At 64.7% G+C, this 24,699-nt stretch overlaps 2 protein-coding genes across 5 annotated transcripts in view; both read left to right on the forward strand.

Annotated features, from left to right (window-relative positions):
- Nucleotides 1-6,344, forward strand: part of LOC107503231 — a 32,490-nt gene extending 26,146 nt beyond the window's left edge. For all 3 annotated transcript variants that reach the window (XM_036220262.1, XM_016131211.2, XM_016131219.2), the window contains exons 7-11: nucleotides 211-267; nucleotides 811-836; nucleotides 1,685-2,116; nucleotides 4,444-4,492; nucleotides 5,384-6,344. In XM_036220262.1, coding sequence (XP_036076155.1) covers nucleotides 211-267; nucleotides 811-836; nucleotides 1,685-2,116; nucleotides 4,444-4,492; nucleotides 5,384-5,685 — 866 coding nt within the window. In that variant the 3' untranslated portion in view covers nucleotides 5,686-6,344. The remainder of the gene's footprint in view (nucleotides 1-210; nucleotides 268-810; nucleotides 837-1,684; nucleotides 2,117-4,443; nucleotides 4,493-5,383) is intronic.
- Nucleotides 6,345-7,497: 1,153 nt separating this feature from the next.
- Nucleotides 7,498-24,699, forward strand: part of CARS1 (cysteinyl-tRNA synthetase 1) — a 37,797-nt gene continuing 20,595 nt past the window's right edge. Inside the window, exons 1-7 of one of the 2 annotated variants that reach the window (XM_016131175.2) lie at nucleotides 7,498-7,586; nucleotides 13,982-14,230; nucleotides 17,145-17,236; nucleotides 18,233-18,321; nucleotides 18,801-18,897; nucleotides 19,305-19,403; nucleotides 20,341-20,490. In XM_016131175.2, the coding sequence (XP_015986661.2) occupies nucleotides 7,562-7,586; nucleotides 13,982-14,230; nucleotides 17,145-17,236; nucleotides 18,233-18,321; nucleotides 18,801-18,897; nucleotides 19,305-19,403; nucleotides 20,341-20,490 (801 nt within the window). In that variant the 5' untranslated portion in view covers nucleotides 7,498-7,561. The remainder of the gene's footprint in view (nucleotides 7,587-13,981; nucleotides 14,231-17,144; nucleotides 17,237-18,232; nucleotides 18,322-18,800; nucleotides 18,898-19,304; nucleotides 19,404-20,340; nucleotides 20,491-24,699) is intronic. The other variant, XM_036220988.1, reaches the window with a different exon arrangement.

A 24,699-nucleotide genomic window follows, 5' to 3' on the forward strand; every position in this document is an offset into this window, starting at 1 on the left:
GGAGCTGGGGGGTCCTGACGAGGCGTGTGGAATGCAGCCGGGCTCACTCTGTGACTGGGGGGCCTCTCCGTGCCTGCAGCGAGGCTCCGGGACAGGGAGCCATGCGCCGCGTGCCCCCTGCCCAGACAGGGCTTCACCCCGGAGGGGTGCTGCTTCGGGGGCGGTGGGGGTGGAGCACCCCGTGGACTCCCGCCTCCCTTGTGTTCCCAGGTAAGCCGATTTTCCAGATTTCCCAGATTTCCGAGCCGTTTGTCGCTTTCTTGAAAGGTAAGGACACTCCCTCTGTGGTGAATCAGGCCCTTACTCTGCCTCGCGCAGGTCGCCGTGCGGTTAGCGTTGATCGTAGCCGTGCACCGCTTGACGGCGGGGACACGTCGGGAAACGTGGGTGGCTAGGCCATTCCGTCGTCGTGGGAACACACGCAGGGGGCACACGCGCCCACACCCCCGGGCTCCCGGCCCGCACGCCCGCGACTGAGCACGACGCAGGGATCTGGGTCCAGCGTGGGGGGGGACGGTGCCCTCGAGGGTGGCGGTGGACGCCGGGGGTGTCAGGGGTGGGAAGGGCGCACCCCACGACGGGAGAAAGGGTAGCACGGCAGCCCCCCAAGCCAGCGAACCATTCACCGCGTGCCCAAGCCGTGCGGGCCGTGCGTGGTGCGGCACTCGCCCTGTGACATGCACTGCCCCTCGGTGGCAGGAGCTCCCCGGCTGCGGCGTGGCCTCGGGGGCCCCCGGCGCACGCTCGCTCGCCGAGCGTCGTGCTGGGGCGCAGGACTGTACTTTCATTTCTCTTCTCTCTGATTTTCAGAAAACTCGAGTGAGCAAGGCTGCCACGTAAGTGTCACCCTGGGCTGTGACCGGGGGTGGCTTCGGGCCCTGGCGGCGGGGAGACGCCCGGGGTGGGTTCGACGCAGCCCAAGCACCCCACTGGCACGCGCAGCCCAGCTGCGCAGGGCTGCCTGCACCCCGCTTCCCGGAGCCCCCGAATGTCTGTGCTGCAAGACGACGTGAGCGCCGCGGGCCTGGGCCGCTGAGCGGGCGTCCGAGGCTCGGGGGGCCGAGGGCTGTGTGCGGCTTGCGGGGCAGCCGGAGGAACGGTCACGCTCGGGGACCGGGGGAGGGCGGAAGACGATAGGCACTTGTCGTCTCCTCTCGTCTCCCCGTTCTGGAGGCCAGAGTCCCAGATCCAGGCGTCAGCGGGTCGGCTCCCTCCAAGGCCCTAGGGGACGGTCCTTTCTGTCCCCCTCCCACCCTCTTCTGCTGCCGTCCCCGGAGCTCCTCGGCTTATGGATGCCTCACTCCAGTGTCTGCTTCCACCCTCCCTCGTGTCCGCGTCCGGCCTCCGGCCTCTTGTCTCTGCCTCTCTCCCCTTAGAAGGACCCTGGTCGTTGGATTTAGGGCCACGCTCATCTGATGTGCCCTCCAGATGAGGTCCCAGGTCCCAGGGCTAGGGTGTGGACACGTCTTTGGGGGTGTCCCTTCAACCCATAACAGACTCATCTTGGGACCCCCGAGCACTCGGCCGAGCTGGGACCCCACCCTGTGGCATCTCCTCTCCAGTGTCACATGGCCCCGGCTCACCTAGCAGACAGCTCGGCATTTCTTTCTCTCTTAAGTGGCTTGGGGAAGGGCTGTGATGCCTCTCCCTGTCACCCAAAGAAATAACCGACTTTGTTTTTTAGCCCAGCAAGATACTGCGAACCCTGGACCCTGAGAGGGGCACCCCCGGCGTGAAGGCCTCAGTGCTGCTGGCGGAGCGGGCCTCGGCCTTGGCGCCTGCGGCCGGCACGTGCCCAGAGCCCTCAGAGGACCTGGAAAACGGCATCGAGCGGCAGGTGCTGGTGGCCGAAGGTCAGGCAGCCCCAGAGGAGGAGGAGGCAGAAGGGAACATACTGATCTATGATCTCATTGCCCATCGGGGCTGGGCCGTGGCCGAGGGTTCCGAGGAGAAGGAGGAGGTGGAGGAGGACGAAGACGGGACGAGGACGGGGGTGCCTTCCTCCCGGCCCTATAATCCCCTTGCCAAGCAGTGGAAGCCAGTGGCCCGTCTTCCCCTTGCCCGGGGGCCCGCGGCCCCAGCCGCAGCGTCCGCCTCCCTCGCGGATCTGGAGCAGGTGAGCGGCACACGGGGCCTGGGTGATGGTGCCGCCTGCGTTGGCGTTGGCGGAGGGCCTCCCGGGTGCGGGGCTCAGTCTGGTGCTGGCGCGCTTGCCCTCGTACGTTCCGATGCGTCTCCCGAGGGCGGGGACTGCGGGGAAGCACTGCGCCCTGCACATCCGGAATCTGTCCTCCCTTCCGGGGGCTGCAAGTGCAAGGTCGAGGTGTGGGCGGGGCAGGTCCCTCCGAGGCCCGGAGGGACCTGACCGGCTCCTCCCGGCCCCAACCCACCGCACCCAGCCTGCGGGGGTTTCTGCTGACCGAGGGTTCCTTGGTCTGTGGAAGCATCACCCCATCTCTGTCTTCGTGCTCACGTGGCCCTCTCCCTGTGTCAAGTACGCGTCCAAGTTTCCGCTTTGCGTAAGGACAGAGCCAGCCTGTTGTCCGAGGGGACTGTGACGTGGGGGGCCCCGAGACTTGGAGGGGGTCCTCGCGCGGGCGAGGCAGGGAGGCGGCTGCACCAAGGAGGCCCGGCCCGCTGCTGCCGGAGCCCGCGGCCGCCTGAGCTCCCGAGGTCTGAGGCCCTCCGGCCAAAGCACCCCCACCCCGCGTGCCAGCATGCCAGGCGTGGCCTCTGGAGAACACAGGGCTCTGGGGGTGGGGAAGCGAGCGCGCACACATCCCCCGGCAGGACCTACGGGGAGGCAGGGTGGAAGGCGTGGCGCCCAGCTGTGTCAGGAGGAGAGAGGCAGCCCTGTTCTCCGTCCTGGGGCTGCAGGGCGGGGGCTGTCCCAAGGCGGTGGTTTGGCAAGATGGGCCAATGTCCACTAAAGGCCTGGGGACGAGGGCCCTTCAGGAAGAAGGGACAGGGTGTGCAGCATCCCAGAGGGGCCCCGCGCCAGTGTTTGGGCGATGACGGGGATCCCCTGTTTCTGGACCTTAAAGGCAGGACACAGGTCAGGGCTTGAGGGGCGAGGTGCTGGGAGGAGGTCATGCAGCCCGTGGGCCAAAGGTCCTGGCCCCGAGGCCCCCAGCTGTTGCAGAGATGGTTAGGAAGAAGAGTCTGGAAATGCATTAACTAACACGGCAAGAGAGAGGGGAAGAATGGCAGAGCCAGCTCCCCCACCCGTCTCCCTGGCTTGTCATTCTTCCTCTCACAAAGCTGGCTTTGTTATTATCACTAGTTACAATCAGATCAGTAGTTACAGATTACAGCCAACTCCCAAATTCAGCCTCAAGGCTACCGCTTGTGTTATCAGCTACTCCCTCTTCTTATCCTTGTGCCTAGAGCGAGAAGTCCCAGAACAGGTGAGGCATGTTAGCTCTCCCTGTAGCGTGACCCCGTTGCTCCAAGCACCAGGCGTCCTGCCAGGACTGCGGGCGTCTCCCACAGCACCCAGCGCGGACCTGTGGGTTCAGACTCCGCAGGCTGCGCCCTCCGTGTCGTGCGCCCTTGGCCGTCATTTCAGGGAGACGGTCTGTGACTCGTGTCAGAGTTTCCAGGGGGTCTGAGGTGACTCAGACGCAGAAATTAGGACCCCCGTCCCTGTCAGCGGGAGGCTCTGGGGTCAGGCGGTGTGCTGGGTCCCTGGGGACGCGCACAGGCTGCGTGGTGAGCGCACAGTCCTTCTCACCCGTTCTTACCCCTCGGCTGCGGCCGAGCAGCCCCAAGGCAGACAGGACGACCCACGAGGCGGGCCAGCAGCGGCAAGAGGCAGAGCCGGGATCGCGGTCCAGCCCCGCGCCGGTCCAGCCCCGCGCCTCCTGCTGGGGACAGCCGCGCGCTGGGAGCCGTCCCTCGCAGCGGCCCCTGCACGTGGGCCGTCCGCCGCGCCTGCCTGGCCTCCCGTGTGCGCTCGCGTGTCCCCGGCCTAGGAAACCGCATTTCGGTCGTTAATGTGTTCTCGCGGTGAATTCTATGGACAGGTGTCCTCTCCCTTAGTACTGTCACCCTCAGGTGACATTGTTCAACTGTTACCTGTCCCCCCCCCCACCCCCAGTGGGGAGCGGGGAGCAGGGACCCAGACCTGGGAAAGAGTCGGGGGGCATGCTCAGCAGCTGAGGCCAGGATTCCTGCCACCTGGAGCAGAGGCAGCCACAGTGTTGTCCTCAGGCCGTGTCCTGGGGGCGTGACCCAGAGAACAGGGGGCCGTGAGCTCCTTGCTGTCCATGGGGGGACGGAGCGACCTCCCCATGGACCACCCGGTGTCTGCCTCACGGGTCTACTCATGTTCGGGGAGGCCGCCGACCCCCCACGAGAACCCAGGTGACGTCTGTCTCGGGGGTGTTTCTCTGCGAGGTCACACAGATTTCTGCTGGAACAATTTTGTTTTCTTCTCCGCAGGAATATAAACGCATGTTTGGTGTGAGGGACCCATCCTCCTCCGATGACGGTGAGTCAGCTGACCGCCTCATCTGCAGCGACTGTTGAGGGGTAGACCTTGCTTGCGTGGTGTGAATGTTAAGGTCTCGTGCCTTCGTTTCTCAGGAGGAGCATTTCCTCCACGACCCTGCGGGAATTCTGTAGCCCGAGAGTCGCTTTTTCACACTCACTAACGACATCAGGGGAAACAGGCACTTGTCAACTACGTTTTGTGGGGTTCGTGAAGAAAGACTGAGTGTCGTGTTTATTTTATAACGTGTTTGTGTTGTTAAGGAAAAGACGTGAGTGGCCAGTAGCTCTAGATTGGTAGGCTCCTGTTGGCTGCGACACCAGAATTTTAGTGGTAAGAGTAAGGATTTTATTAAGCACTTGCTACATGCCACGTGCTTTTTATAATCTCATCCTCTCTAACAGCTCTGTGAGACCACCCACTTTACAGATTTTAAATAAGACAAAAGCGCAAAGAGGTTACAGAACTCACCCCAGGTCTCAGAAGACTTGACCCCTGGCGTCAGCCTTCTTAGCCCTGCCCTCCTGACAGCCTCTTGGGGTGTAGCGGGGTGTAGAGGGCAAGGCCAGCGTCAACAGGCTCTCCATCCCCACCGAGCTTCCGACTTTCCCGGGATCCTTGGTCCCTTCTGCCAGGTTCACTGGCTCCAGTAACGAAGGAGCAAGAGGCATGCGGAGAGCCGCTTGGCTGCCCTCTGTCTCCGGGGCCCTGGGCCCCGTCCCTCCTTCGGGGTGTGCTGGGGTGGCACAGGGCCTCCCTCCTTCTGGGCCGTCGTGTGCTGCCGGCCGGTGCCCAGCCCTCGAGGGAGGCGGGACCGGTTACAGCAGATGCTGCCCGCGCCTTCCAGAAATGTAAAGACGATCTTCCTTCCTGTTTGTTCGTTGTTTCCAGACACTAGGATCTTTTATGAATTCGAACATAGCATTCCCGAAAAAGACTGGAAGATGTTTGTGAGGTTGGTCGGACTTAAAGAAAATGACATCGAGATGTGCGAACATGAAAATCCAGGCAACTTGATGGAACAGCGACATCAGATGCTCCGCCGGTGGAAGGACAAGCGGGGGAGGGAGGCGTCCGTGTTCAGGCTCCTGGCTGCCCTCCGTAAGATGGAGCGGCAGACGCATTTGCAAAATATCGTAAATAGGTTGCTTGCTGAGAAGATCTTAGTTAAGAGTGCCGAGGCCCCAAATTAAACTTTTCGGCATGAGATTGTAACTAAAGTAGTATCTACATGGCAGTTTTGATTTCGTTGCAGTTTCTGAATCTCAGGTGGGGCTGAGCCCCTATCAAAACAGAGTCTGTGTAAAGATTCCATTGAGGAGGTCGGTTTCGCGTGCGGGCAAGAGCACGCTTCTCGGCCAGGGTTCCGGGGGGCGTGAGCCTGTGGGGGCTGCTCCTTGTGCCGGGTGGGCTCATGTTCCTCGGAAGCTCTCGGAAGGCGCGAAGGCCAGGACGGGTGCTGCTTGTCTTTCTGCTCCCACCAACTCCTTGACCTCCGAGTTGCTGCGATTCCCCCATGACCTTCGGGGTGTGGCATGGACCGCAAGTGCCATCAGTACGTATGAGGACATTCACGGCTGGCCACCGGCCAGCCACTCTGAGCTCATAGAGCTAGTTATATCTGACGACAGAATCAGGCCACTCCTTGGGTCCTCTGTCTGAGGGTAAGACTAGACTGAGACTAGACCCCACTTTCTTAAACCAGAGTACCCAATGGTGACTGACCTTTTTTAAGTGCTTCAAATGGGTAAATATTTTTGTCAAGGATGTTCTTTTTAGTAAAAGACTGTATGATGTAACTACATGTTTTTATAGTTTTCTTTACCTAATAAAATTTGTATTTTCAATAGTGTTTTCTCTCATGCCTGTTGTGTGTACCACCTTGGGCGCGATGTCCTCTGCGCATGGGGGGTGACATCACGCACAGGGGCAGGAAGGCATGGGCCCCAAGGGTGTGCTTTGTGGGGGCACGGGGTCTGGAGAAGCGAATCGCCTGGTCTGTGGTACCCCTTCCGGGCCTCTGTCCCTGGGAATGACAGCATGGTCCATCCACCGCTCAGCTCAGAACGTGAGGTCCACCCCGTCCCCTTCTCACTCACCCCAAACATCAGGAAATAAAAGTCGGCCTGCTTACTTCCATCCAGCGCCAAGATCTTCAGTTTCCAGGTCAGCAGTAAAGTACATTCCACAACCACCTGGTCTCGGGCCAGGAACTTGGGTGTCACCCCTAGTCCCACCAGCTCCTTTACCCTCGCATCCCGGTTTACTGCCTCCTTTGGGTCTGTCTGCACACCCCTCTCGTCCAGGCCACCGTTTCCTCTGTAGACCACTGGCACGGCTTCCTCTCAAGTTTTGCTTTCCATCTGCCTCTCCTGAGCCCATTCCGCCTCCACTCAGCACTTGGGATGATAGTCCGAAGCACGAATCTGGTCATGCCTGCTGCTCGACTTCGTTTACAAGACTCTTCCAGAAGCACACGCCCCAGCCTGCGCCTCAAGCCCCATCTCTTGCCGGGGCTGCTGAATTTCTCCCCTAGCTTTCTGCTGCGGTCATTCGCAAGACAGTCCCCTCTGCCTAGAATGTACTCCCCATCCATCCCAGGTCCCTTCCTCTAAGCCTCCTTGGAACTATTCCTCCGTTCAGACCAGCACACACCTGCCCCGGGGGGCCCTCTCTGACCTCCTGGCTGTGGCTTGCCCACACACCAATCGGTGCAACGCCCACGTAAACAGCCATCCCTGGGATGAATCGTCTTTAATGTCTGTCCCCCCTCGGGGGGGGGGTCTGCGACCTCCGCCCCAAGCCCCGTGCGGGTTGTCGTCTCGGGCCCCTTCTCCCGGGCCAACAGGGAACGTGGTCCTGGGGAGGCACCAGGGCGCGGTCGGCAGCCAAGTAGGAACTACAACTCCCAGCATGCCGCGGGCCGACGGCGTCGGAGCCTGCGGCTGTTGCCTAGCGACCGCACGTGTGCCGTAGGACTAGCCGAGCGCGGGGCGGGACTTCCGGGGCCGCTGTTGCATCAGATTGAGGGAAGTCGTCGCTGCGGGTGCTTGTCTGGGCTTCTTCAGGATGGCAGGTTCCTCCGGAGAGCAGGGTGAGTACGCGCGACGGGGCTGGCCGGGGATGACCCCGCGCCTGTGAGGGCCGAGCCCCTGGGGCGGGCAGGGGCGACCCCGCGTCTGAGGGGCGGGTCCCCGGGCCGGCCGAGGCGCGAGCGCGACCCTGGACTTGAGGGGCGGAGGGGAGACCCCGGGACCCCAGCGGGCTGGGCTGCGTTCCCCGCACCCTGCGGACCAGAAGCCCACCCGGGCCCCGCCGAGACGCCCGCCCGGCCGGCCTCAGCCCCTCCTCGGGTCGAGCCCCGGCACGGGAGGTGGCCCTGCGCGTCGCGCAGCCGGGCTCGGCCCCTGCAGCCCCAGCGAGACTCTGGGACGGGCGGAGCCCGAGGTGGTTTCGGTTTTCGCCGGGCCGGGCGGCAACCCCGGGGGCGGGTGGAGGACGCCCCGGGTCGGCACTTGGGAACGTGGGGCGGGGGAAGCCGGGGGTGGCGACACACACTTGAAAGGGCCCGGCGCTTTTACGAAGGCTTTCATCCGCGCCGGCTCACCGGCCGCGGCGTCAGTGCCCCACTTTACTGCCTCCGGGAAGTGCCGGGAGCAGCTCCCGGCTCGGCCCACGGGCCCGTCGTGTCCCTGGATGGTAGACAAGGGCGTCTCAAGGTTGACCTCTGAAGAGAATTTTCCCACCATCCCTCAAACAGGATTGCCGGCGCTAGGCAGGGCGGGACTGCCCGCCCGTTCGGAGCCTGGAGCACACTTGCCTCGGGGAAAACTCCTGGTGTAGTTTCCTTTCGCTTGGCTGGCGAAAACTAGATGCCAGCTCTTCCGAGGTGCCCGCAGTCCAGGCTGTACCAGGCTCCCTGGGTGCCCTGTGGTCCCCTGGCTTCTGAGGTGGGGAGGCAGGAGGCGCCCAGATGACAGGGCTGCTGGCCCACACTGGTACCCGGCTTCCAGGCTCGCGCATGCCGCTGACAGGTGCGCCTGGATTCCAGCACCGCCTCCACCCGCCCCAGAGCCAGGCGCCTCTCAGAAGTCCGCCCGGGCTCCCTGGGGCCACAGCCACGACTCCGACTCCGGAGCTGGCCAGGCCGGGCGGGGGTCCCAGCTCGGCCCCTTCCTCACGCGCCGGTGGGGTAATGCCCCGTCCCTGAAGATGTGTGGTTGCTAAGGGCAGTGGGTGTAAAGGAGGACTTAGGGCGCCTGGCACAGGGTAACATGTTTTTGTTTTTTGTTTCTTTTAATTACTTCAGAACTTGAGTTTTTTGGAGGCTCGATAAGAATAGGCCTGTTTGGAGATCGACGCCTGGGTTGAGATTAAGCCCTCAGGATGTCAGGGCAGCTGACAGGGTTTCCTGGTCCTAGACCTGAGGGTCCCATCTGCCAGACCTGAGGGTGCCGATGTGCTCTTCTGCTCTTCTGTTACTGTGACCCCCTCCCGCCACCCACACACACCTTGTCCCTGGGCTTCTCCTCGAAGACAATGGGAGGTGGCAGAAGGCATCCTGGAACCAACGTCCAGGTTCTAGATAGTCTCGGTTTCAAGTGTCTGAATGCTCTTTATTCCCAGGCTTGGACTCATCAAAAGCGAGCGTCTCCCCAGGCTTTTCAGGGAGGCGCTCATGTAGAACAGCCGCCCTGGTTTGGGTCATTTTCCCAAAGGTGACTCAGAACGTGTGTTTGGCCGCTGTGATGACGGTGTTGGGTGTACAGCTTCTCCTTTGCTGCTGGAAGGCGCACGCAGCCTGTCCCGAGGCCTTGCCCTGCAGACTGGGGCACCAGGCGGGGCCCAGGATGGTGGGGTGGCCCCCCGTGAGGGCAGACTCGCGGGCTAAGTTGTTACACGGCGCCACTCCCGGGCTCATTCTCCATGCGGCGCCGCTTGGAGGGTCTTCCCCACGGTGACACAGCTGGCGTTTCCTCAGCGCCTGGCCCAGGCCCGCTCTGCATCTTACGGCCGGTGCTGCTCGGAGCATCCCGTTGCGTCCGCTGCTGCCTTACCGTCCTGCACAGGCGGCTCCCGAGGTTCAGAGAAGCCAGGCGACTCGCCCGCGGTCACACTGCCAGCCGGAGGCGGAGTCAGGCTCCCATCTGGGCAGCTGGATGTGGCAGGGGTCCCAGCACTACGCCAGGCCGCCTCTGACGGTTCTGTTCAGAGTGACAGCGGGGGCCCCAAGCCCAGCGTGTCAGGGCAGACGAGACGGTGACGCTAATAGGCTTTGCCGCGTTTCTCAAAGGAAAGCGAAGTGTGTGTATGTTCATAGACTACAAACGTTTGTTCGTCTGTGAACTCGTGCTTCTGTGTTTCCCAGGATTAACTTTTGTAAGCGCTGTACGAGTTGGGGCCCTTGGGGTGCAGATGAAGCCGTCTCCCGGGTCCATACCGCACCCCCCCCATGGCAGCGGTGCCGCTTGCCCGCTAGCCACAGGTCCGCGAGAGGCGCCGAGGACAGAAACACCGTGCGGAAGCCCCGCACGCGCTCTCGGTGGGGAGGTGCCACCGAGCAGTTCTGAATGGTTTGCGTAAACACGTGCGTGAGCGCCCGCTTTGTGAAACGCTGCCAGGCCCCGCGCCTGCACCCGCGATAAAGGTCCAGCTGTCTCGAGTGGCGACGCGTTCGTGTCAGGGTGGGCCGATGGCCGGGACGGAGAACCCCAGAGCCTCGGCTCACACAGGCGGTACCTCTCTGCTCGCTCACTCCCCAGGGCGCGTGCTGCTGGGTGGGCTGAGTCCCACCAGGCGGGTCAGAGCCCAGGCTCGGTCCCTCTGTGGCTCCCCCGTCTGCTGGAGCCTCAGCTGGGTCCTTGCGCGCCAGTGTCTCCCAGGCGAGATGGGCGGGAGGACAGTCGACTGAGGCAGGGACCAGGAAGGACCCAAGCTGCTGGTGGCCTGGGCTGGGGGCAGCGGCCGGCATGAGAGAAGCGGGCAGGCCTGGGAGGACTACGGTTGGCAGTGGGTTCCATGGGGGAGTAAGACACGGAGTGCCCAGCTTCAGGCCCAGTATGGGAGGGGGACCGTCCGTCCATTCCCTGGGACTGGTGCCCAGGTTTGGGGGTGAGACATGACGCCTGGGGACACCCCGTGGACAGGTGATAGCTGGACGTCAGGGTCCGGTGCTCGGGAGAGAGGTGGGGGCTAGAGAGGGCGTTGGGCGGAGGCCCCGGGTTCCCCGAGGGGCGGCACAGCCCCAGGTGGGGTGAGCAGGGGTGCACACACCTGTCTCCCCCGTCGAGATTCCCATGGGAGGGGCTGTGCCCCGGAGCCTTCTCTAGTCTCCTGTCAGAGAGCCACCTGGGCAGGCTGGGCATCCCCTGGGAAACACGCAGGCAGGGGACCCAGGGGGCGGGGCCAGGGAAGCCGGAGGAGCATTTGCAGAAAGGGGGGTCCCTAGGGCGGGGAGCAGGAAGGCGGGAAGGAGGCAGATGCAGGCGGTTGAAGGCGGAGCGGCGAGGGAGGGGGGCCACCCGCGGACGCCCGTGCCGACCGGTTCCCTGGCTCCTGATGTGACTGCAGCGAACATTTTGCCAGCTCCTCTGCTTTCTAAACCGGGGTCACGGTCCCCGTCTGGGACGTCCTGGCCATCAGAAGGGGTCTCTCCAGTGCCGTGTTTCTGGACAGAACTGTGGTTGGCTGGCCGTGTGGACGTTTCCGCCAGTGGACAGGAGCAGGACTCGCTCTGCGCCGGCGCTAGGGTGACCACGGCAGACGCGTCCCCGCGTGCCGGGCTCTCTGCCCTTGGCATCGCAGGCCGGCAGCCAGACCGCAGTCCGGCCCAAACCCACGGCCGCTTGAAAGCTGACCTGTTTTTGTTCGTTATGACACCCTGAGGACGGGCTGCAGTGACCCCAGCGGCTGCCACTCAGGCTCCCAGGCCCCGCCCAGCCGTGGGTGGTTGCGACTGTGCCAGGTGAAGCCCTCGGGGCACACGCGACGTGATGACAGCAAGCTCAGGAGTGAGGTCAGGACCGCCGCCAGCCTCCGGCGGGCACGGGCAGCCGCCAGCGTTGGCTGATGCTCGCGCCCTGCCTGGCGCAGGGGGGCGCGGGGCACGTGTGGTGAGGAGCCGCCCCCTCCCCTCCCCTCCCCTCCCCCCAGCTGCCTCATCAGCGCTCTGAAGCCGTGTTGCTTAGGACATTTGGCATTTTTTCTCGTTATAAAAGTAGCGTGCTCATTGTGGAAAACGTAAGAGGTGCCGAGCAAAGAGAGAAGCAAAAGCCTCTGCAGGGCACTGTCCCCGGAAGGCCACGGCCGGGGGTTCCCCTGCCCACCAGAGAGGTCCCCCTCTGTCCGCTCCACTACCAGTCAGGGCCTGGGGTTGGGGTCTGGGAAGTCACGACCCTCTGCTGTTTCGGAATGGTGCCGCCCCTCCTGCTTTGTCCCCACCTCCCCCCCAGCCTGTCCTCTCCTCTGGTCCTGGGGTCCTGGCCCAGGGAGTTGCACAGGGGGGACACCAAGAGCCAGCGAGAGGGCGCGTGGAGGTCAGCGTTGGGAGAACAGCTGCCGGAAGGCGTCCCCACCCGTCGGCCACCTCCGGCTCTGTCCACCTCCGGCTGGGCCGCTCTCCTAGGTTCTCTGTCCCACGAGAAGGAGCGTGGCCGGCAGGCGGAGGCCCGAGCTGGCGGAGGCCGTGGCCAGGCGAAGCAGGGCCCCCGGGGGTAGCATGCACGCGGAGCCGGGCCCTCCTGGGTCGCACCTGCAGCAGGAGGAGAGCTCGTCCTGGCCGTCTCCACGCTGGTGGTTGGGAGGCAGGGGTCACCAGGGGGGCCTCCCCACGGGCGAGCGGGGGTGCAGCCCCCCTGGCCTTTCCCCGCTGTCTCAGGGGAAGGCGGGGTTCTCTGGGGCCTTTGGATCAGAGCCTCCTGATTGCAGGGGGGCGGGCAGCAGCAGGCCCCTGTGGACTGCCTTCAAGAGCTCAAGGACTACTTCCCCATGGCACCCACGCCTCGCTGTGGGGGTAGAGGTCGGGGTCCAGGCCCCAGGGAGTCACTGCCACACCACAGGTGGCCTGAGGGCCTCAGAGCACAGGGTGGTTCGTGTTGCACAGCTTGGGAAATGCCGCAAGCTTGCGTCCTGTTGGCCGGTCCCAGCTCAGCCTTGCTGGTGCCGCTGGGCCAGGAAGCCGGCGGTTGGCGGGGCCCGGACGCGGACGGCACAGGAGGGCGCTTGTGCCGCGGTGGCCCCGCGGGGCTTTGCCGTCCGTTTCCAGGAGTGGAGCGGGCTTGGCTGGTGGCGTTCCTGCTCCTGTGCCAGGCAGGTAGCAGATGGGGAGGAGGGGCGTCAGGGGTGGCAGCATGGCCACGTGGGGCCGTGTCTCCTCCCTGTTGGAGCTGTCCGGCTGTGGGTCCAGCACAGTGACCCAGTGGTCTCCTGGTCAGGCAGCGCGCTCCAGAGGGCTCAGGTGTCAGGCGTGCCCAGGGCCCAGCAAGAGGGGCTGCGCCTGGGGGAGCGAGGGGCCGGGCCCGGGTCTCCCCGCCCACAGTGCTCTCCCGGCTGCGAGGGCCCGGCGTGGGGGCGCATAGCGGTGCTCCTCCGTCCACGGTTCCATCCACGTAAACCAGCGGGGTGATCACAGCCTAGATATGGCTCAGGGCCGTGGGCTTGGGGCCTGCTCCTCCCCACACTGGGGGCCTGGCACCCCCGGCTCGCCACAGCACCCTGCTGGGGGCACGGAGTCCGTGCCCCTCCCACTGGGCCTGGGGGCAGCGCCCGGGCCCGCGCCCCCCACACCAGAGACAAGCCCCGCTGGACGTCGGCGAGCGTGGTCTGCTGGCGGTGAAGAGCGGGCCCCGGGGGTGTGCGCCTGGGCTGCGGCATGTCCAGCCACGCGGGAGCTCGGGGCTTGGGTCCTGCCCGCCGCCCTCCCTGGCAGTTCCGTCTCAGACCAGCGGCCTGACTCCCGGGTGCAGGGGACACGCACCCTTGCCAGCTGTGCGGCAGCCGCGTGAGGAAGGGGCAGGGCCCGTCGGCAGGTGCGGCTGGAACGGTCGGCCCAGCCGGCTGCGCTTTGCCAGGCAGGCTGCGGGGTGACCGCAGCCGCGCCAGCGCCCGGCCGCCTCTCGGCAGGGGCCTGCGCCGAGTCCGCGGGTCTGGCAGCTTGCAGCCGTCACCCGCCGGGAGCCGCCGGCACCTGGCTGCGGGCGGGGGTCGGGGGAGTTGGCATCTCCTGGAATCGAGCCGAGATTCGTGTGGTACAGAAGTAGCCTGTAAGAGGGACAGCCCGGTGGCTCTTGGTGCATTCGCGGCGTTGTGCGGCCATCACCTGCGTCCAGGTTTCCCCACGCGCCTGAAAGCGCGTGGCAGCCGCGCCCCACCGCCCTGCGGCGTGCCAGTCTGCGGAGCTGCCGTCGGGACGTTTCGTCCCCAGGAAGGGCTTGACACCCGACCCCGTGTCTTCCTGCCCCCGACTGACGCCGTGTGCCTCTGTCTTTGCAGCTCCCGACTACAGGTCCATCCTGAGCATTAGTGACGAGGCCGCCAGGGTGCAGGCCCTGAACGAGCACCTGAGCACGCGTAGCTACGTCCAGGGCTTCTCCCTGTCCCAGGCGGACGTGGACGTGTTCAGGCGGCTCTCGGCCCCTCCCACGGACGCGCGGCTCTTCCACGTGGCTCGGTGGTTCCGGCACGTAGAAGCCGTCCTGGGCGGCCCCCGCGGCAGAGGCGAGCCCGCTGGGCTCCAAGCAAGTGAGTAGCAGAGCGGGCTCCCAGCATTAGAACCTCTCCTGGCGGCGGCGGCCACCACGGTCAGGGCCCCGCGGGCACATGGCGCTAGTTAGCTGTGGTGCCCCATGCACGGCGTTGGCTCCTGTCCCCACGTGCGAGCAGGCGGCCTGGTGGCCGGCCAGCGCTCCCCGAGTGGAGGTTAGGGTAGAGCGTGTCCAGCAGTTGGCTCTGGTGGACAGCGCCCCGTGGGTCCTCAGGTGCTGCCCGGCCGGCGCAGAGCCACCGTGAGCGTGTGCCATCTGGGGTCCAGGCCGGGTGTTCTCAGCGGGCTCCTTGCCTGGCTCAGGTTTGCCATGGTTCTTTTTCCTTATTCTTTCCATAAGCTCACAGGCTGTGTGTCCCCAGGTGTGGCGGGTTAAACCCTAACGCAGCCATCACCAGCGGCCTTGCCGAGAATCAGCGGTGCTGCTTGTCGGCTTTGGGATGAAGTCGGTCGTGGGGCTGCAGCCGTTGGCGCCGGCATGTCCGCAGCAGCGTGACCCCACTCGTTCCGGGGGTGCTTCTGGAGCGTCTCGGGGCTCGGTTCCCGTGGGGTCCTCTCTCCTCTGAAGAAGCTGAGGGGCCTCTGTTCCTTAATCGCCCGACACCCTTGAGCAGCTTGGCCGTCCCTGTGGCTTTGGGCACTCACGCCCTTCACGGGAGGGGCGGCCGCCCGCTGCCTCCGGGAGTCCCTGCTGGGCCTGGCAGCCTCCTGGGGGCCTGGGTAGAGTGCGGTGGGGACACGGGTTCGAGCAGCAGCAGGAGCCCTGCTGGGGAGTGAGGCCTTGCTGCACGGGCCGTCGGGGCTGGCCCTGGTGTCGGGGCTCGCTGACGACAGCTCGTTCCTGTTAAGTTGGGTCTCCTGTGTCACGGCGCCCACTTTCCCCTCGGCGTGTGCCAGGTTTCCTCGGACCTGCCGCCGGCGCTGTGGCAGTAGCAGCCCTGTGGGGAGCTAGAAAGCCGAGCGTGACTCAGCCGTGTCCCCTTGCCAGCCGTCTTGGGTCTTCTCAGATGAGCCTTCCGTCCATGGCCCCCGAGCCCTCCTGCTATTGGCGGGGCAGGTGGCGGTGGTCCTCTGGCTCGCATCCGTGTGCAGGCAGCTCCGGCCGGTCCCCAGTCACCCCAGATGGCAGCACTGCCTGCGTCTCGGGAGCTCCCGGGTCTCAGGGAGGGAGGAGCGCCTTGGAGCCACAGAGCAGGTGACTGAGCCACGTTGATTCATGGCCAGGGCCCGCCAAGGGCGTCTGCCGCGTGCAGACAAACCCACGAGACTCGCACCTGGCGGCAGTGAGCACGTGACGCCTCCGCAGGGATCCAGGCTTTTCCGTGCCCGCGTGTGAGTGCACTGGCGCCTGCACGCGCAGGAGCTTCCGCCGCCCGTCTTCCCCCCAACTGCACGCGTGCGCACACGCCGTGCACACATTCACACGCGCACATGCCCATGCATGCACACTCGTGTGCGCACACGCCGTGCACACATTCACACGCGCACATGCCCATGCATGCACACTCGTGTGCACACATGCTATGCACACGTTCACACATGAACATGTGTGTGCACATGCACACACCGTGCACACATTCACACGTGCACATGCCCATGCGTGCGCACATGCACACACCATGCACACATTCACACGCGCACATGCACACGCCATGCACACATGCACACGCGCGTGCACACGCACGCACACGTACGCACACAGCCGCCTTCTTCCTCCCTCTCCTTTGCCTGGCACTTTTGTGCGTCCTCTGTGTGGCTAGTGTGACCTCCAGCCAATGGCTGAGCCCAGGACTGACTGCTCCGTGACCCCCGTGGAAGCCGCCTTCTGCAGTGGGATGTGAGGGAGGCCCGGGCAGGGTGTCCCCACCAGCAGGCCGTCAGCGGGCGAGAGAGCCCTTCGCAAACGCAGAGGCGGAGAGAGTGGACGGGGCGAGGGCAGCTGGGTGGGCCGCGGACCGCCTGGCCGGTAGGAGGGGAGTCGGGTACTGAGGCTGCCCCGCGGGCCCGGCCTGGGGCGGTTGCTGTGCAGGGTGGAGCACGGCTCAGAGCTGGACCGTGGGTGAGGACTGGGGGCCACTGGAGGCGGTTGATGTCACCAGGTGCCCGTGGGCTGTGAGTAAGCACCTGGCGGTTACTCCTGGCCTTGAGCGCAGACTGCACGTGGACCGCCCTGCGCCAGGCTGGAAGCGTGGGCCTGGGGCCCACGGAGCAGCAGACTCGAGGGGGCGCAGTGGCTGGACAGCCTGGCTCCGGACTCCACTCAGGAGGGGACGGCGGTGGCAGGAGCAGAGAGGAGAGCGGGGCTGCCTGGAGAGGCGCAGGCCCCCGCGCAGGGAGGCCGGGCCGTCTCCTGGGGGTCAGAACCGCCAGGAACTCCGAGCCACGGCGTCTGCGCCAGCCTCGCGCCAGGGAGCCACGTACATGCTGAGGGCTGGCAGCCGTCCCCACGGACTGTGGCCGTGAGCCGCAGCTGCTCCTGTCCTGGCCAGGCTTCCACCAGCCCTGGCCTCCACTGAGGGCCGTCCTCCTGGGGGAGGGCAGGGCACCCAAGTTATATCCTGAGTCGCAGTCCGGCGGTGTGACTGCCTGTGTGCAGGGCCCGTGCCTCCTCCTGTCCCCGAGCCGTGCCCGGCACTGCAGGCCGTGAGCGGGAGAGGCAAGCGTGAAGGGCAGGGAGGGGCAGGATGGCCGGCGGCCCCGCCCTGGGGGTCTGGGAGGGTCGTGGGGTTCGCGGTGGCTCAGCGCGAGGACAGCCGGAGAAGAGCAGTGGCGACGGGCGTGGGTGGTGCCGGCAGCCAGGACGCTGCACACGGCACGTTCCCCTGACAATGGCGCGTCCGTCGTGAGACTCAGGTCGTTCCGACCGTGACCCAGCTGCTCTCCCCCCTGCAGGTAGGGGCCGGCGGGCGCAGCCCCAGTGGTGTCCCCCGGCCGGGTCCGAGCCCAGCCAGCTGCGCCTGTACAACAGCCTCACCCGGAACAAGGTAAGGAGGGCTCACGCGGCGGGGTGGGGGCGGAAAGGGCCGGGGCTCTGCCGAGGCACAGACTGTCGCCTGCCTCACGCCGGCCCTGGCGGTCCACGAGTCCAGGCGCGGGACCCCGCAGCTCCCGACCGCGTGCTCTGCATGGCCCGGGCAGGGCTGCATCCGCACGCTCACCGCGTGGACGGTGGTCACGCGGAGCCGGGCAGCGTGCTCTCGGAGCGCGTGTGGGGTGACAGCAGGCGTCACGGCGTGCGGCAGGCAAACCAGGCAAAGCGAGGACGTGCGCAGAGCCGCGTGGAGCCGCGCAGGTTCCGAGGAGGAGGCAGGGCCGGCCCCCGACCGAGCCGGGTGTGCTGGGCTTGTGCCGCTCGGCCTGGCCGGCGGCCCCGGGACTCGGGAGAGGGCTGTGGCAGTGGGTCGGTGGCGTTTCCGTCAGCGAGCACACGCTTAGCACGCAGGCCCCCTTGAGGACCTTGGTGACCGTGGACCTGAGTCAGCCCGAGGCTGTCGATTGGGCCTCCCGGTCTCTAAGCCGGGCTGGCTCCTCCGGGCGGGCAGACCCTGGGCAAGGCTCAGAGCCACTGTCCTTACCTGTGAACGGGAAACGGCACCGTCCGCCTCCCAGGTGGCTTCCAGGAGCAGCTGTCATCCTCTGAGCACAAGGCGCAGGCCTGGCACGCAGTAGGTGTGCAGTGAAGGTGATCCGCTGCTGTCAAAGCCCTGGTTTCATCTGCCATCTGCCCCGGGAACGAGCGGGCCCCGGGCAGGGAGAGGCCCGGCCAGCCACACCCTGGTCCAGGAAAGTCGCCGTGGACAGTGCGACTGGGCTCCCCACCTCCCGCCCCACCAGACTTTGTGACTTTTTTCAAACAAAAATGTCCCAGCTGAATTTTGGTGACACAGGCTGGTGTCAGTGAGCCGGTCGTTGCTGGTGTGGTGACCGCGCATCACGCCGTGGCATTTCTCATGACCTTCATTCCTTCGTTTCTAACAAAGGACGTGTTTATCCCTCAAAACGGGAGAAGAGTCACGTGGTACTGCTGCGGGCCGACGGTCTACGACGCGTCTCACATGGGCCATGCCAGGTAGGGCCCGCCACTGGGCGTCCGGTCGAGCGGGGCCCACAGGGAGCCTCTCAGGCCCGCAGAGGTCTCCGACATGCCACCAGGGGCCTGGGATGTACAGGGAAGGTCCGCCCTGAACTTTCCCGGTCCTAGGTCTGTCTTTAAGATAGAACCTTTCTCTCCGTAAGCAGGCCTTTCGCTCCCCGTAGAAAAGCCAGAGAAAGCTGACGGCCACAGGGAAGGTGCCCGTGGCCACGGCTAGCGTCCCGGCCACGCCAGGACATCTTCTCTGTGCACCTAACGTTTTCCTCAGCTGCAGGTTCAGCGGGAGGACCCGGGTGCTGAGCGTCCCTGACACTCAGGCCTGAGGCCCGGGCCCACCGGGGCGTGGCGTGTGTGAGCCACTGGCTTTGGGGGAGCGCCCCGACGCCCCTCCCCGCGCGCGCTTAGTGGCAGTGCCGGACGGCGTGCGGGAGCGGCCTGTCCTCTCGTCGCTGCAGGTCCTACATCTCCTTCGACATCCTGAGGAGAGTGCTGAGGGACTACTTCAAGTTCGATGTCTTTTACTGCATGAACATCACGGACATCGACGACAAGGTAGAGGGTGGACACTGAGGTCGAGGCGCAATGCGTGCCGTGCGGGGAGCGACTTCGGACAGGTGCATGCGGCGGGCTCGGCCTGAGCCGGCGCGGGTCCTGACCTAGTGAACGTGACCCGAGCGCCCTCGCCGAGTAGCATCATGTAAATGAGCGTCACGTGTTTAGCTGCTGATCGAAAGCCGTGTGTTCGGGGACTCAGCTGATGACACGTCCCCCGCAGCGTGTCACGGAGGGGCCCGCAGGCGCACGCACCACATGGGAAGTGGGGGGCCCGCTTCTCTCCTCCGCATCAGACAGGTCGCATCGCTGCATTCCCGGCGTGGGGGCGCACGGCGGGGCCCCGCGGCCATGTGGGGGTGGACGCGGATGGTGAGTGTGCCCCCGCCTTCTCTGTCTCTCCCCAGATCATCACGAGGGCCCGGCAGAACTGCCTGTTCGAGCGGTACCGGGAGAAGCAGCCCCCCGCGGCACAGCTCCTGGACGATGTCCACGCCGCCCTGCAGGTGGGCCCCCCGATTCCCGGCCTCGGCCCTCAGCCGTTCGCATGTCACTGGCCCCAGAGTAGTGGCTGTCCTCGTGCACAGTGCCAGAGCCAGTGCCGTCAGGGTCCCGACCTCGATCGATGTGGGGTGCTGGCCTGTGGGACGGTTGGCAGGACAGACTCACCTGGACAGAGGTGTGGAGCAGGTGGCCATTCCTGCCGCCGGCAGGAACGCGGCAGCACGTGTGACCGTGCCGCTAGCCTGCGCTGACCCGTAGAAGGCTCCTGGAGTTACCGTTGAGTCTTCCGCGCTGGGGTTGCGGCCAGATCGAGCACTCTGACCGAGAGGCAGAAGCCGTGCCGCTCCGCTTCAGTTGGTAGTGCTGAGAATTTTCAGAATTGTTTGAAGAAATCGATTCTTTCTAATTTAATATTCTCATTTTGAATAATCAGTATTATAAATTAGTGTATTATACAGCAAGGTTAGAATAAATTGTCTTTAGTAATTGCAGTAATAGTTACTGGTGTGTTTATAGCATTTTATCTCTGAAAACAAAAGTGGAACGAGGCTAGAGCTCACCATCCTTCGAGGCCAGCCAGGGGAGGCCCACTCAGCCGTTCGTGGTCCAGGGGGCTGGTGGTGCCTCCCGAAGTCCCTACGTGGCGCCCGTGCGGTCCCTGGCAGAGCCTCAGGGAACTGCTTTCACCCATTAGCGTCAGGGAGGCGTGAGGCGGAGGGGGCGGGCGCCCGGCCCCGGTCTCGCAGTCGGGACTGGCTGGCTGGCGCGTCAGTCTCGGAGCGGCCACCTTGCCACTTGGGAAGACGTTAGTGTGACACTCTCAAGGACACAGGCTTCTTCCCGGCCCCGGGCAGTGCGGAGAACTGGTCTCTTCTGGGTCGCCCGCGCGGCCCGGGACTCGGCTCCGCGGGTCACAGCTCTGCCCTCTGCCGGTTGCAGCTCCTGTCTGCGAAGCTGAGCGAGACCTCGGATCCCGACAGGAGGCAGATGCGGGAGCGCGTCCAGCAGGCGGTGCAGCGCACGGCGGGGGTGCTGGAGGAGGCCGTGCGGTCGGGCCTCCCCGCAGAGGACGTGGACAGCCGCGCGCAGGTGAGGCCCAGCCCGCCCCGTCCCGCCGGCCCTGCGCCTCGGTGCACAGCGCCCTGCCCGGCCACTCTGGCCGCTGCGGTGTGACGGTGGCCGGGTCAGTGCCACCCGCCCCACTTCCTGCAGTGAGACCTGGGGAGCCCCGCCACCTCCCTCAGATGAGCAAGAGGCAACCTGGGGGTTGGGCTACCTTCTCAGCATCATTCCACGGCCACCCAGGGGACTTGGTGTTTCGCAGCTTCAGAACCTGGGGGAAGGCGTGCGAGGGTAAAGCTGAGGTGAGCGGTGGGGCCCGGGGCCCCTGAACTGGGGCCTCCGCTGACCCCCTTTTCTGTGTCCGTGGAAAGGCCGTCTTCGGGCAGGGGTGACTGCGCTGGGCACTGGCAATAAAGCCAGCCCTGGGCCTCCCCCTACCGGCCGCTGCTCATGACAGCCCTTCGCCTTGACGCCAGCGGCCCCTGCTGGTCGCCCGCCCAGAGCCCGGAAATGCCGATTCCGCAGAGAGTGGCCGGGGCTGGCAATGGGGGTGGGGGAGGGCACACCAGGCTCCCCACGGTTTTGCTCCTCTGTGTCCTCGCTTGGCAGGGGGCTGGGGTGCTCGTTCTGGGCTTCGTGAAAGCGTCAGGTGCCAGTCAGGGCGAGCATGTTCTCAGCTGTGCTTCTGAGACGGGGCCACGAGGCCGCTGTCCTCCCTCCAGCTCTCTGTCCCTTCCCGCGTTACAAGTGTACATTTTAACGAAGTCAGGGCCGTCGCCACCGTCCACCTCCAGAAAATCATCTTCCCAGACTGAACACTCACCCCGGCCCCCCCACCCCCCTGCCACCGCCCCAGTCCCTGGTCTGGCTCGTGAGCGGGGTCGCACGGTAGGTGTCCCGCGTCCGGGTCACCTCAGCACAGTGCCCTCAGGTTGCAGCCCCTTCTGGGATTTTCCTCCTCCGGTTGCACGGTGTCTCGTCGTGTGGCTGGACCACGTGTGCGTCCATCGTCCGCCGCTGGGCTCGGGCCGTCTCCACCTGTGGGCCGTTGTGGATGCGGCTGCCGGGAGCGTGGGCACACCCGTCTGTCTGCCTCACCTCCTGTTAGCCCCTGGTGTGAAAGCCGAGACCCCCCCGCCCGGCAGCCCGACTGTAACGCCGGCCGCAGCGCCGTCTCCACAGCGGCCCAGGGCTCCGCCCCACGCGCCCTCGTCCTCGCCAGCACGTGCCATGCTCCAGTTTCCCGCCAGCCGTCCTCCTGTGGGCTGGGGCCTGGCCGTCCCAGTTTGCTTTTGCCGGCCAGGAGGGTCGTTTCAGTGTCTAAGGTCACAGGCGAGGGAATTTCCTGAGGCCACACGCCAGGGCGGAGCCACAGGGCTGTGGGGTGTGTGTCTGGGTGGCCACCGTGGCCCCGTCACCACCCAGACGGTCAGCATCCTCTGGAAGGGCGTGGGACTCGGAGTGGGGCTGTCCTTGCGTCTTGGGCTCGGCCCAGGACACTGCCGGGGGAGGGCTCGGGCCGCGTCTGCAGCTCCCTCCCGCCCACGAGGGGACACAGGAAAAAGGCAGCCGCGGGTGGGGAGCGCTTCTGCCGCGGAGCCCATCGGAGCCTCGGCGCCCAGGTTCCGCTGGGCGCTGTCACATGGGCACCTGCCCCTGGCACGGACTGCAGCTCTCGGGTCCCGGCAGGCGGCAGGTAACATTCCTCATGAGCTGTGCGGCCGCGGGGCAGGAGTCCCAGCCCCCCAGCCCAGGGCCTGTTTCCTTCCGGACGCCGCCAAGGCCAGCGCTGGCAGCAGGGTGTTCCCCAGGGGCGGCCGCAGGGCCAGTGCCCCGAGGTCGGCGTGGGTTACCCGCCGGCACGTTTCCCGTGTCCCCTCGGTGGCATGCACACCAGCGCTTGCCGTCGTCACTCTCCTTCCTCCCTGCCCGTGGCACGTGCACTGTGCACGGCCGTTCCTGAGCGTGAGTGTGCATCTCCTGCCGCTCAGGAGACTGCCCGCCTGCCCGTCTGTCCGTCTTCTGCCGTTTTCCACGGCTGTTTGTCTTCTGACTGGTTCGTAACTGTCCTCTGTGTCTTGGTCACTAATCTTTTGTCATTTAAATGTGTTGTAAACACTTTCTTCCAGTTGGTGGCTTTTCAGTCCATTTCCTTTTAATAGCAGAAGGCCTTAATTATCTTCCTAAGTATCTTCCTGTCATACTTAGCATTTTGGGGGTCTCAAGAAATCTTCTCTAAAACACAGATATTCTCCAACGTTTTCTTTTAAAGACTTTAAAGTTGTGCAGTTCACTTTTAAGTCTTCATCCCCCTAGAAGTGGGGGTCCCCTCCCCGCAAATACGGAAAGCCCTCCGCCGCTCAGCTCTGCAGGGGCCCCGCATGTCGGGTCTGCGTGGGGTCTCTGACGACTGCCCCTGGGGTTCGCGAGGTGAGAGGCCTCGTCTCGTTTTGTCCTCCGGGCGTGTTTTGAATTCTCAGCTGTCGGGCCGTGCGAGGCACCGCGGGGCTTTTAGATGTCGTGTCTGAGACCCGTCGTGGCTCCGACTGCGGCTGTGTTGAGCCTCTCTGTCTTCGGTTGGAGCGATTCTTTCTCGAAGCCTGTGTTTAGAGCAGGTTCGCTGTCGGCTGAGAGGCCGGCACGGAGGAGTGGCAGGACACCCCCCCCCCCCCGACGCGTTGGCGTCACCTGGAGCCCTCGGTCCCCGTGAGGGCCCCGTCGGGGGCCGTGCAGCCTGCGGGCAAACGTGCGACATCGTCATGGCGGCCCCGCGCTCTCCCTCCGGCCCAGCCCCGGCGGCCCCTGGCCTTTCGTGCCGCCATCGTTCTCCCTCTCCCAGAGGTCACGCCGTTGGAGTCACACAGTCCGTGGCCGCCTCAGGGCGGCGTTTTCACTTAACACGCATTTACTCTCTTCCATGGCTTTTCACGGCTCGATAGCGTATTTCTCTTTACCACCGAATAATGTCCCAGCGTCTGGACGGACCACAGTTTACCTGTCACCTGCCGGAGGACCTCCTGGTTGATTCCAGATTTGGCATTTCTGGCGAATGCTGCTGTAAACATTGATGTGCAGGTTTTGTGTGGACATCAGGCTTCAGCCCCTCGGGGTAAATCCCAAGGAGCGTGATTGCTGGATTGTGCGGCAAGAGTGCGTTGAGTTCTGCGAGAACCCACCCAACTGTCTTCCCAAGTGTCTGCACCGTTGTGCGTTGCCACCGGGGCGAGTGACATTCGTGCTGGTCCCCGTCCTGCCGGCGCTCGGGGCTGCCGCGCCCTGGGCCGTGGCCGCTCTGACAGGTGTGTGGGGTGGCTCGCGGTCACACGCGTCATCCTGATGCCGCAGAACGCGGAGCCTCTGCCATATTTATTTGCCGTCCGTGTATCTTGGGGAGGCGGCTGGTAAGGTCTTTGGCCCAGTGTTTGTTTTATTTTTGAGTTTTGAGAGTTCTTTGTGTGCTTTGAGATAAGTCTTTTCTCAGATGTGTCTTTTGCAAACATTTTCTCCCCATCTGTGGCTTGTCTTATCATCTCTTGATAACCTTCCCAGAGCAGGAGTTTTTAATTTTATTCTTTTTCTTCCCAGCCTTTTTTTTTTTTTTGTATCCAAAATGTGTTTATCGGGCTGGCCCCTCACTCGTCTCCATTCCCGGTGCTTTCGGCGCTGCTTCCTCCTGAGGGAGCACCTTCTGGAAGCCTCGCTCCCGCGCCCGTCGGTTGGCAGAGCGCGTGGAGCGGCTGACACAGCACTGCCGTTCGCGCCTGGCAGAAGACGGCGGCGACTTCCCGGCGTGCCGGGCGCTCTGCGTCCGTGAAGTAGGCGTCGGGGGCCTGCACCAGGCGCGGCTTCTTGTGTTTCCTGGTCTCCGCTCCCCGAGAGGGATGGAGGAGATCCTCGGCGAGAGGCGTGTTCTCGGGAGGAGAGCGTCACTGCCGGAAAGGCGGGTTTTTAATCTCATCGAAGTCCAGCTGATCAGTTCTTTTCTTCACGGCTCGTGCCTTTGGCGTTGTATCTAAAAACAGTGGCCAGGCCCAAGGCCACCTCAATCTTCTCCTGTGTTCTTTTCCAGGCTTGGAGCTTTGCATTTCGCATTTGGGTCTGGGGTGCATTTTGAGTCAGCTTTTGCGACGTGTGTAAGGCCTCGTCCAGACGCGTTTCTTCGCGTGTGGATGCCCAGTTGTCCCGGCGACGTCTCTGTTCCCTTGTGTTGCCCTTGCCCCTCTGTCCCAGGTCAGT

Source organism: Rousettus aegyptiacus, unplaced genomic scaffold, assembly GCF_014176215.1.
Source record: "Rousettus aegyptiacus isolate mRouAeg1 unplaced genomic scaffold, mRouAeg1.p scaffold_m13_p_5, whole genome shotgun sequence".
Classification (NCBI taxonomy): Eukaryota; Metazoa; Chordata; class Mammalia; order Chiroptera; family Pteropodidae; genus Rousettus; species Rousettus aegyptiacus.